The sequence below is a fragment of the Myotis myotis genome, unplaced genomic scaffold, assembly GCF_014108235.1.
Source record: "Myotis myotis isolate mMyoMyo1 unplaced genomic scaffold, mMyoMyo1.p scaffold_m19_p_3, whole genome shotgun sequence".
In the NCBI taxonomy this organism is placed as follows: Eukaryota; Metazoa; Chordata; class Mammalia; order Chiroptera; family Vespertilionidae; genus Myotis; species Myotis myotis.
The window spans coordinates 167,676,947-167,689,507 of record NW_023416335.1 but is presented as its reverse complement, the minus strand read 5'-3'; the positions used below and the strand labels follow the sequence as shown (position 1 = coordinate 167,689,507).

Here is a 12,561-nt window from a genome sequence, read left to right as displayed (position 1 = left end):
TGTAGTCAGGTTCAGTCCAGGATCTTTTGCCATGTTCTCTCCAGCGAAGTTCTTCTGTCTCTAGGTTCTGTGTAGGTTCTGTCTTCTAAGTTCTGTCTTCTAAGTTCTGTGTTCTAAGTTCTGTGTTCTAAGTTCTGTGTCTTGCTGTCTTATTACATCTGTATTTATACCAGTTGATTCAATCCTATCAATCTCTATTACAAAGGTTAGGGCGTTTCTTATCTCCATTCCAGGGAGTAAAGATTATGTAGCTTAAGCATGATTGTTCATAGTTAAAGTGATTAATTACCCGCCTGGCACTTAGTTGAGGGGTTTTATTCCCTCCCTAACTTCAGGGGAAAATCCCTACCTGGGGAAACAACCTTTCTCAGAGACCTTGGTTAAAACACATAGTGCCAAGAAGGTGAGCAAACATATTAAGAACAGTATGCCATATATGCCAGGTCCTTTGAAACAGCAAGGATGGACCGGCTCCCGGCACCCCAGTTTTCAGTTGTTTATGACTCACCCACTTGTAGGACTTTAACATCCCCGAAGTTCCCACCAAGTGCCTGATGTGTCCCCCAGGATGGTAATAACCAAGCATTTCTTGCCACCCACATTGGCAAATGGCCCTCAGGGGGTTAGTAATACCCATGGTTGAGAATCACTCAAAATTACATGGTATTTTCATCCACTTCAGCAAATAAGGGCCCCTTATTCACAAATGACAGGAGTATTGGCACCACATTTAATAAACACATCTGTGAACACATGGTGATTGCGATGCTCACTTACTTGGTTTTGTTTCCCAGTGCAACTTCAGCTATCCGTCCGAGGACTTCACCTGCCCCAATGAACGATACCTTCTGTACAGGGAATGGGCTCATCCTCGAAGCATATACAAAAAACAGCCCTTGGATCTCATCAGGTAAGGCAGTGATTTTCAACCAGTGTGCCGTAACACTTTTTAACATGCATTGCCTGACTGTTTAGCGGGCGGCACTGACCTCTTTTACATTAGATTGTCAAATTAAAAAATAATAATAGCCAACAGAACAATAGCCATCCATTGTGAATGCCCTGTCTTGAACTATAAATATATAGGTCATATAATAGATTTGCTTCTTATTGGTCACATTGCATAATAAGGTTGTGTCTGGTTAGCTAATTCTTGGAACCAGAAATCCTTCTATACAAGTACAGCCTCTGATATTTTTACAAGGTAGATAATCACTATTATCGGAGAAATGTGTGAATTCTCTCTCTGTTGCTAGTGGGAGTGGTGTTCTTGGGGTACCACTGGAATAAGCATTTCTGGAGCCCCCACGGGAGGGTGAGATGTGGTATTACATCCTTGGGTTTTAAAGTCCCATTTCCCTTAATCACGTCCTGAAAAATGTGCAGCTGGGGATTCAGTAGAGCTAAAAGCAAAGCCAGTGTCCAGAGTTGCCATTCCAGCAACAAGCTGGGTCTGGTTTAGCATCAGGCTAGTTGCAGTCCATTAGTCCATTGTGTGTGGGGTCTACATGGCCCATGGCAAATGCAGGGGCTTTCTCTCCCAGGCCCTGTCCTGAGCCTGCTGTTTGCCTGCCATGCCTGTGTGTGTGCCAGACAGCAAAGTCCCACAAGCTAGGAGTTAAGAGCGCAAGAGAGCAAACTTCTTTGTTTAGAGTCTTTTCTCCGCCAAAGGCCATTTGGATATTTATAACTTCATTCTTGGGCCATACAGAATTATCAGCTTAAAAATTAGCCTGCTATATTTGGTCAGACATTTAATTAACTCACCCTTAATGCCTTGGCAGGGCCAGCCCAAATGATTTTGAGGGCCCTGTTTGGACGGCAGGTCAGACGTTCCCCACCCTGGTTACGGAGATTAACTGTCTTAAATCTTCACAGGCTTGCAGTGGCCAAGCCTACTCTGGCCAATGACCTGTTCCCAGGTGTAACTGACAGATACGTACCTTCCCTATGTCACCCAGACTTTACATGCATCTACACTGCAGCTTCCTGCCAAAGCTGCACACCTGGCACGCCTTTGCTCCTTTCCTGTTATTCATAGCCAGATTAAATTACAATGGTATCAGTTACTATTATTATTTTCTTTTTGATCACTGAGCTAACATGCTGTGGACTCAGGGTTGCCCTTATGGCATCAAAGTGTGACAATACTCAGAGCACCACCACTCAGGCAAGTTCACCTGGAACGCTGAGCTTTGTTGCGCAGAGCCTATATTAAGGCTTCATTACAAAGGCATGCTTGGTTGAGTCATCACCACATGACTCAAGCTCCAGCCCCTTTCTCTCCCCAGAGGTTGGACCAATCACGCGGCTCAAAGCCCCAACCCTCTAATCGCAGAGTTGGTGTTTCTGGGATGGCCCGCCCTCTTCCTGAGTCAGATCATTAGCACACACTCTTTAGGGGTTCACCATGAATAGTAAAGACACTCCTTTTTCCAGAAGCTTATGTCGCTTGGAAAGCCTGCTGGAAAGAGATAGATAAAACCAAACAAATAAAAATAAGCAAACAAAAAATAAACAAAATGTGTGGTTGAAATGAAGAAAACAATGATGAGATAGGGAGTGGGGTAGGGAGAAGTGGGCAAGAAAGTTATCTCTAAGTAAGTGGCATGTGAGCTGATACCAGATGGTAAAAAGGAGCCAGGACTTGAAGAATTAGAAGTCTTTCCGGGAATAGGGGCAACTTGTACGGTGGCCCTGAGGCACAAACACATTTGTCCAGTTTGAGGACATATCAAAGACCAGTGTTAATGAGACAGAGAATGATCAGACACCAGTTCAGCAGGGCAGCAGGGGCACGGAAAGGAGTTTAGACCAAGTGCTGTTGTGATATTTTAAGCATTCAAGTCATTTTATCTTGTTCACATTTTGCAAAAAGAGTGAGGGGACTACAAGAGGCACAGGAAGCAGGGAGACCAGAGAGCAGGCTGATGGAGTGGACCAGGTGAGAGATCGTGGGAACAAATTTGGAACGTATTTTAGGAGCAGAGTTAACAGGGCTTGGTTATAGTTGGATATTGAGGGTGAGGAGTCACGATGTCCCCAAGGTGGCCTGGAGCCAACTACCTGTTCTTTCAACACTATATCAAAGCTCCATGCACTTGCCCACCTATTGGGGGGAAAACTCTTAGCCTTACATGTAAGAGTTTTAAATCGGGCATTTTCTAGGATGGATGGTTGATAGGAATATATTATAGAAAACCCAACAGTCAAGAGCCCAAAACATCTCAAAGCCATCCCCAGGCTTTCTCTCCCAGGTGCTGTCCTGAGCCTGCTGTTTGCCTGCCACGTGTGTGTGTGTGCCAGACAGCAAAGCCCCAGTCACTTGAAAATGGATAATCTGTTCTCCTGATTGCACATTGGTCTCACCCTTTCCTTTTCCCCATGGGTGTGACCTACACCTGCCCTATAACTAGCCAGCTGCTCTCACTGTTGCCCTGTGAGCCCCGGTCCAACCCATGGAGGTTCCTGTCTGAAATCTCCCAGATATCCAGGTTCTCAGAGCTAAGTCCCCACTAGGTAAACTCAGGGAGCTCGTGCCAGCTCCATGCTGAGCCAGAAATATCCTAGAGGCCTCAGAGTTAAGTAAATCTTCAGCTTCTACCCACCAATACTGAGACAAGTGAATCAGTCTAGAGAAGTACCAGCAGCAGCAACCATCACCTACATAGTCATTTCGCTATTTTCTCCTTATCCCTAAGCCTTTCTTTCCTGCCTGATTGTATTTGTCTCCCTTTCAGGAACAATCTCCCATTGCCCAGCCTCTCTTCCCATCTTGCCTACCTGGCCTCTTCCATTTTACCCCAGATCACACCACTGATCAGTTTTAAAATCTTAGAAAAAAACTGAAGTGCTAAGTGGAAGAAATACAGGGTGGTGGCTTCCTCAGTCGTATCCATCCTGTCCTCTCCCACTCTCACAATGTGCAATGTGTTTTATAAATGTTTTGATCAGAGGCACATTCCACTACTAACTATTTATAGTATATACAATACATAAATGTAATGTATTAATTGTGGTTTATATTACATTTGCTCCAAGGAAGTTCCCTGGGTAAGTGAAAGCAGGTAACTGTGAGTGGGTTGTTCATGTTCATTTGTTTCATGCAGATTAAGAATCATCTTTCGGAGAATGTGTCAAATGTGCTGCTCTTTACAGAGAATGATGGTGCTATCTCTCCCTGCTCCATACTCAGCGTTTTTCCTTCCTTTGCTCTGTTCTAATTTACTTTGCTTTCACAGGTTAGCCAGGGATCTAGTACTTCCATGAAATGTAAAGTTCTTTTGGGTTTACGGTGGAATTTGGGGTCTGCTATGAGCCTGAGTATGTTTTAAGTGTGAATTGAGTCTGATGTTTAAGCTCAAAGGCTTCTCTTTTTAAAATCGGAAATTAATATTCGGGTAAAGCTGCAGAGTGATTATTTGTATCTTCTAAAAATATTTTCTGTCTTTGTTCAGGAAATATTATGGAGAGAAGATCGGAATCTATTTTGCTTGGCTGGGCTATTACACGCAGATGCTCCTCCTGGCAGCAGTAGTGGGTGTGGCTTGCTTTCTCTACGGATATCTGAATCGAAATAACTGCACTTGGAGGTAACCCTATTTATTCTTTGTTAGCGCGCTGAAGGTTGATGAGACATAAAATTATTTTCAGGGTCTTAGACATTTTTCATAAAAGAGGACTCATCGCAAAAACAGTTACTGCTTTGGATGATACATCTTTTTTTGTTCGAGTCTAATAAGTGGAGTGGAAAATTTTTTCTTAGATCATGCAGCCCAGTCTCTGGCAGGAATATTATCCTCAGGAAACACTTCAATATTTTCAGACAATGCTTTGTTTGCAAAGGAAAAGAGGGATGTAGGGAGGCTCATCCTTGAACTTCTGGCCTCCAGAGGAATGCTTTGCTTAGCCCTCCCTACAGATGTGGCCAAGAGCAGCTCTGATCTCTTTAAAGTCTCAGTGGCGAAACTGGAAAAATTGGTGTTTTTATGCTTTTTAGAAATGATTTCTTATACATAAAAACATAAGTAAACAATACTTTTTTTTTTAACTTTTTAAAAACTAGCCCTTACAAAAGTAGGGGAAAGAATAAGAGATAAAGAATGAGTTTGTGCTGGATGTTGGAATGCAGGTACCAGCTGCACTGTCTGAAAAGAAATAGGCGAGAGCCTGAACACTGCATTGTGCCATCGCTATTCTGAATTGTGTTGTTATGCCTCTGCTTTTGGTGGTCTCAACCTTCAGCAGACATGCAACACTAAACCAAGTATTTTCCTTTGACCTCTGGCCTCTATCCAGATGTGACAGCCAGATCGAAATATCTGAACACCAGCTATGAGCAGACCAAATTTTTCTCGCTTGGGGCATACCAGGCTGGCTCCCCAGGCAGACAGCTTACAGGGCAGCCCTGACGTGTAGGCATCATGATCCGTCCTGTTTAACAGGGTTCTGAGCGTTCTGTACCCATGGGGCTTCTTAGCCAGAAAGCTGCAGGTGGTCTTTGAAGTCCTCACTTCTCATCACTGAAAAAGTTTAGGGCCAAGGGCTGAATGTTGGTTCTTTTTACCTACATTTGTCTTTAGCCTCTCCATTGTTTTGTATATATTTCCAGCCAAGAAAAAAAAAAAAGGCATCTCAAAAATTATACTTTCAAAGTGATGTTACATTTTTATAAAGTTCTTGAATGGTGGTTGTAGACTGTATTCTTACAGAGATTTAGCTGTTTTTCCTTAAATAAACACCCACTAGGTTACTGTAAGTTTTTGTTTAATTTCCAGAGCTCTGCAGAGGTTAATTTTGACTAATTTTCCATTGTTCTCTTACTTACATAGAAAAATAGATTTTCCAAGATTTATTTTATTTTATTTTATTATTTTATTTTTTTATAATCCTCACCCGAGGATATTTTTCCATTGATTTTTAGGGAGAGTGGAAGAGAGAGGGAAAGACAGAGAAACATGAATGTGAGAGAAACAAATCGATTGGTTGCCTCCTACATGAGCCCTGGCCAGGGCCCAAACCAGGGAGGAGCCTGCAACCAAGGTACCTGTCCTTGATCAGAATTGAACCCAGGACCCTTTGGTCCACAAGCCGGTGCTCTATCTACTGTGCCAAACTGGCTAGGGCAACTTTCCAAGATTTTTACTCAGATACTCTATATGATTCTCATATCCATTTGTTTGTAACTGACTTATGTGTAAGACCAACAAGCTACCCAACTCCAGTCCTATTCACATAAAAGTCCCTCTGAATGGTTTCTAGAGGGAGCAGTCTGCATGCTGTTGTTACTTTGTTGTGTTTTTCTAATTAATTTATAGTAGTTCTTTACATACTCTGGTGAATCATCCTTTGCCATTTTTTAAAAAATATTTTTTTATTGATTTCAGGGAGGAAGGGAGAGAGAGAGAATCAATGATGAGAGATAGAATCATTGATTGTCTGCCTCCTGCATGCCCCACTCTGGGGATGGAGACCACAGAGTATGTGCCCTGACTGGGAATCCAACAGTGACCTCTAGTTCACAGGTTGACACTCACCCACTGAGCCACACCAGCCAGGCAATCCTTTGTCATTTTTATGTGTTACAAAACTTCTACCAGTTTGTAGCTAATTCTTTTTTTCTCTCTCTTCCCTTTATTTTGGTGAAGTTCTTGCCTTTGAAAGATTTTGAATTTATCAATATTTTTCTTTCTGATGTATGCCTTTTGGTTTCTTATTTATGGAATCTGTCCTTACCCCCTAGGTCAGTGATGGCGAACCTTTTGAGCTCGGCGTGTCAGCATTTTGAAAAACCCTAGCTTAACTCTGGTGCCGTGTCACATATAGAAATTTTTTGATATTTGCAACCATAGTAAAACAAAGACTTATATTTTTGATATTTACTTTATATATTTAAATGCCATTTAACAAAGAAAAATCAACCAAAAAAATGAGTTTGCGTGTCACCTCTGACACACGCGTGTCATAGGTTCGCCATCACTGCCCTAGGTTATCTAAATATTCTCTTCTTCCTTTTTTTATAGTAAGTTGGTGCTGTTGCATTCTCATTTTCCACCTGGAATTGATTTGTATGAGATAAGATTTGGGAGTTGAATTTCATGGTTTCCCATATGGATATTTCATTGCAGCAGCCCCATTTGTGAAATGTCAGTTCTCACCTTACTGGTTTGATGGGCTCGCCCTCTCCTAGTCAGTTTTTGTATCTGCAGATGTCTCTTGTCTCCTGAACTCTTTCTTTTGTTCTCTAGGTCAGTTTTTCTTAACCTATGCCAACGGCATCTTGTTGTTTTTTAGTGTGTCTTAAATCTTCTGAGCCCTTTGGTCTTGTAATTGAATTTATAGCTCAAATGGGGGAGAAATGACATCTGTAAATATTGATTCTTCCAAATTATGAACATCATCATGTATCCACTTATATATAGGATTCACTGTATGTATTTCACTCTTTCAGGACAGTTTTATAATTTTCTCCATGTAAATCTTATACATCTTGAGTTAGACTTATCCTTTGGTTCTTCATATTTTTTAAGCTATTGAAAGATGCTATTTTAAAAACTAATTTCTAATTGTTACAGGTCTGTGGGGACACAGTTCTTTTTGCGACCCTGGGTATATTTTGTGTATTAATATTGTGTCCCACAAATTTATTAAACGCACTTATTCTCATAATTTGTCTGGGGTTCTGTTAAGTTATTTATATTGACAATCATGTAATCTATTAGCAATAGCAGTTTTTTTTTTCCCTTCCTTACCAATTCTACTATTATTCTTTTTTTACTTACCATGCTGTCATGACCTCCACTGGGAAGAAGTGGTGATGGAAGGACCCATCGCCTTGTTTCAGATCTAAAGAAAATACTTTAAGCATTTTATCATTAAACATAATGTTTGTATAGGCTTTAGGTAGCAAGCCTTTATCAATTAGGTTAATGAAGTTCATTTCCATTCCTAGTTTTATAAGAATTTAGTTTTGTCTTATTTTCTTATATGAATAGATGTTGGATTTTATCATTCTACTAGAAAGGCAGTCCTATTAATTAAATTTTTAAAATTAAATTAAAATTTTTCTCTTTTCTCTAGCAAAGAAGTTTGTGACCCTAATATTGGCGGCACCATCATAATGTGTCCTCAGTGTGATAGGCTTTGTCCATTCTGGAAGCTCAATATTACTTGCGAGTCCTCACAGGTAATTTTTGTTATTCCAAACATTTCCAAGTAATGAATGAAAGATAATTTTTGCCTCTAATAATGTTAGTAAAACATGGAAATTTTTTTATATTTTTTTATATTTTTTTCCTCGGAGGAATTCAGAAAGGTAATTTTGAACTAATTGTTCATTCTGAAAGGCAGATACAAACCATGTGTTTATTCCTCTTTTGCAAATAATAAGTTTATTCTTCTTTTACAAATAATAAGTTGAGATTAAAAGTCTTATTTAAAATCTCCTGGAGGATCAGGGAGGAACTGTGGGGTTGAAACTATTTGAGTATTTCAGATAATCAAAGCAGAAATCTCAGACTTGGCTTATTTCATGAATGCTTTCCATTACAGTTACTATTATAAGTATTTTCCTTAATTCAAGTGAGTGAAAGCTGTGTTTGGATTTTTAAAGACTTTGATGGTCATATTTCAACTATCTGAAAGTATGCATGAAAAAGGTTTTGTGTATAAATGACAACAGATACTCACTCTGTCTCAAAGCATTCCCACAAAACACATCTGGTTCCCTGGCTAACGGCAGATGATCTTGAGCTGTAAGACTCCTCAACTCCAGGAGGTTTAGGGCAACAGTGAGCGTGGAGGGAGCTTATTAAATGGCATGGCCCCCTAAGGGAGAAAGCAGGTCAGCTTGCTTTGGAGAGTTTTCCTGACAACTTGGACATATTACCACTGAAGCGATGCCACTTTATATTTTATATTTTGCAAAGTCTTGTACTTATCACTTATGGCACACCCAACAACCCTATGAGATAGGCAGGACAGGCATTATCTCCACTTTACAGAGTAAAACACAGAGGAACTGAGAGATTAGATAGATTGCTGGAGGTCACCCACCTGTGAACTGACAAAGCCGGAAACTGACAGTGAATCTGCATTTCTTGCCATCAGTGTGTTCCTCCCCAGCTGACAGTAGTACCAGGCACTTCACTCTCAAATTGAGCTCTGTGTTTGAAAAATCGTTCCACCACGTAATTAAGATGATTGCAGGGTATCGTCAACGCATGGATTTTTATGCTTAATTTATGAATTAGAATAGATTTCATTGCCCACCCTGCAAATCAACACACATTCTAGCCCACAAATATCTGCCATAGATGACACAAAGTAAGAGATTTGAAGCTGGTGAAAGTGAAGCTGCCTCCCAGTGAAGTTAACGCATAAAGGTCAGGAGTTAGTGTGTAACCCCAGGCACCGGATTTAAGACAGATGCCAACAGGAATGCCAGAGGCACATTGCAACTGCAAATTCCATTTTCTTGAAGAAATTCTCTTTCACACACTCCACCCCCATTTCTTTTCTCATTTCTTCTGACCCATTTTAAACACATGACTTTCAAATATGTCCCTGTGCACATATTTTTTTCCTTGTTTTAGAAAAAAACGAGTCATTCTACTCCAGTTTCCTGAATGGTCCCTTGAGCCTTGTCAGAGTGATTTACAAAGGGAAGGAAATATATAAAAAAATGGAATGAAAAATAAGTTTAAAAAAGAGTTTTTTTATGCTTTTCCTTTTGTTGGTTAATTCAATTATTTCTTTTTAAATAATTTTTTATTGAATTATTTTAGAGAGAGAGGAGGAGGAGGGGAGAAACAGAAACATCTCTTTGTTGCTCTACTTACTTAGGCATTCATTGGTTGCTTTTTGTATGTGTCCTGACCGGGGATTGAACCCACAACCTTGGCGTATCAGGACAATGCTCTAATCAACTGAGCTACCAAGCCAGGGCCTCTATTCAATTATTTCTTTATACATTTCTTTATATATTTATTTCTACTTTTCTTTTGGAAAGAGATGGAGTATTCACTAACTGACATGTATGCTAAAAGGGTTAACAGACTACAAATATAAATATGCATATAGAATCAGGATCAGGGAAATGAAACAGTTATAAAAATAATCAGGATTAATACTGTTTTTGTGATTGAGCATTGAGTACAGTCCTTAGCTTTTGGCTGGCAAGATAAAAGAGAGACATGGTAAATTATAATATTTCGTTCTAAGAAATACATTAAGCTATAAGATTTTGATTTTATTCTTTTGCAGGAAGAAAGCATAACAGATGGTCATTTTCCTAGATTCTGATGGGTTCCTCTCTTAAAATCGGCATGCCTGCATGCGTAGCTCTCTTCTTTCCTGCTCCATGTGACTAAAGCAGTGTGCTGACGGGGCTGCCCTTCACACAGCTGGCTTTACCCTTCTGTGCCATCCTGCCAAGCAAGCTAAGCCAGGCTTCTAACCAGTAAAGCCCCTTGCTTACCTTCTCTCCTGCTTCCTGCTCCCATGCCACTATGGGCCACCTAGAGAAGAGAGGCCAACCATCTCATTTTCTCTCTTGGGTCCTTGACTTTTACTCATGTGGTAACTTGATCCAAGCCACCTAACTACCTGGCATAGGCATGCAAGGTGCATCCCTTGTCTTGAACCAGGCAACTGGTGCGATCTTGGCATCGGCAATAAACCTGCTTTTTCTTGCTGCTCCTCTTTATTTTCTCTCGCACTGATAGATGTGCTTCCATTGGGTTTTTCAGCATAGTAGGACAAAGAGTTCACAGGATTTTCTTCTTTATAGTGTGGATGGAGCAGAGATGTCAGGGTAAGCAGGGAAGTATCAGATAGAAAGAGGCTTGCACTGATTCCTAAAAGAGAAGACTTAGCATTGGGCAGAATTGTCAATAATGGTGTGATAACTCACAGAATGGTTTTTCATGAGACTTACAATTTTCAGTAAGAGATAAGGGATAACATTCAGAGACAACTTGGAGAAGATGGTTCTGTAAGAGTCAGAGCTAAAATATTTGAAATGTGTGGTGCATGGAACCCCAGACTAGAGGAACAGGTGGAGAGCTTTGTTCCCAGGGCCTTCTCTCACGTGTTCATTGTCTCCCTTGCGTGGGAGTGTTTGAGAGGAATAAATAGATGACAGCAACTTGGGATTGTGCTTTCTGATCAGGGTCTGTATGGATGATTGAAGGGCATCTGCTCTGGGAAATGGATGTCCGAGTAGAGGGTTAGGTGGATAATCTTTTATGAAAATAACATAACTAATGTTTTAACATTGATGAAAGTTGACCTACTTTACATCAATAGAAAGGGCAACCCAACAAGTTACCTAAAGCAAAGATGAGTTTTCCTCAGAAGCAGCTTGGAATGTTCTTCAGCGTTTGAAAATCTTGCTTTTTTAATTTGTTTTGTTTTCTTTTTAACCTAGAACTTCTTTTTCTACACTGTTGTCTTTACTTTTATTTTTATCTATCCTGAAGTTGATATTATATATGTTTGCCACTATTTCCATTAACCTTACAGATATTTTTAGGAGCTGTAAAAAAAGCTCACTCGTGAAAAATGAGTAACTAACGGAACGATTTTCCAGGAATTTATAGAGGGAGATAGGCTATTTATACAGTAGCAAAAAGATGAAGCGTAGCAGAACTTGTGAATAGAGCCTTCTGTGTGCAGGTGTGTCCTTTATTCATTCATGGTCATTGTACCCTTTGTAATGTCAGCAAAAGCCCCTGCGCATCCTATTCTACTGGAAGCCTCTGTCAGTGGTGGTAGAAAGGCCGTCACTGGGTGTGAGGAAGCAGAGCTCTTCAGGGGGAGGGCCATCTCAGAATAGCCCAGCTTTGTACTTCTCTTATCAAGAAAAGCAGGAATTCAGGAACCTATCCTCTGACCAGGGTGGGATGATGATAAAATGCAAATCCTAATCTAAAAGTTGCATGGAGTTCATTGTATTCTTAGGACCATACTACTTCCTCAAATTCTTTTTATGACAGCTCATAGATGAGGCCATTATTCAGAAGTCTGAGAGGCTTTAAACAGAGTGGCGTCTTAGCAGCTATCCTATTTCTTGATCATGAGATGGAAAGATTCCATTGCAAAATACACTTGTAAACACAGCAAGGGCTGTTTGCTTCCAAAAAGAATAAGAAACCCCATCTATAAGGATTTAGTACAGATCATGATTGTTAAACAAGGTGTCAGCTTTAAAACGAAATTCAGACTGTATACACACACACAGCATTGGATATTTGATGAATTGTAATAAGTGGAGAACAGGATTAATGTATATGTCATTGTTGTATTTTCCAGAAATTGTGCATCTTTGACAGTTTTGGAACCCTAGTCTTTGCAGTATTTATGGGGGTCTGGGGTAAGTTTTCTTTTTTGTTTTTTCAGTTTACTTTGCCTCTTAAAAAAAAAAAACCAAAAAAACCTAAGATCACACAAATGCCCGACTTAATAGCATTATGCAGTTTTGTACAGGCTATCAAAGTAACCCACTTTTAGGACCTTGGATGGCCCAAGCTTCAGCTCCCCTACAGCTCCATTTAGAACTCT

At 40.2% G+C, this 12,561-nt stretch overlaps 1 protein-coding gene across 7 annotated transcripts in view; it reads left to right on the top strand.

Moving 5' to 3' along the window:
* Positions 1-12,561, top strand: part of ANO6 (anoctamin 6) — a 192,175-nt gene that overhangs the window by 139,189 nt on the left and 40,425 nt on the right. For all 7 annotated transcript variants that reach the window (XM_036300887.1, XM_036300891.1, XM_036300888.1 and 4 more), the window contains 4 exons: positions 795-910; positions 4,458-4,592; positions 8,080-8,185; positions 12,313-12,373. In XM_036300887.1, coding sequence (XP_036156780.1) covers positions 795-910; positions 4,458-4,592; positions 8,080-8,185; positions 12,313-12,373 — 418 coding nt within the window. The remainder of the gene's footprint in view (positions 1-794; positions 911-4,457; positions 4,593-8,079; positions 8,186-12,312; positions 12,374-12,561) is intronic.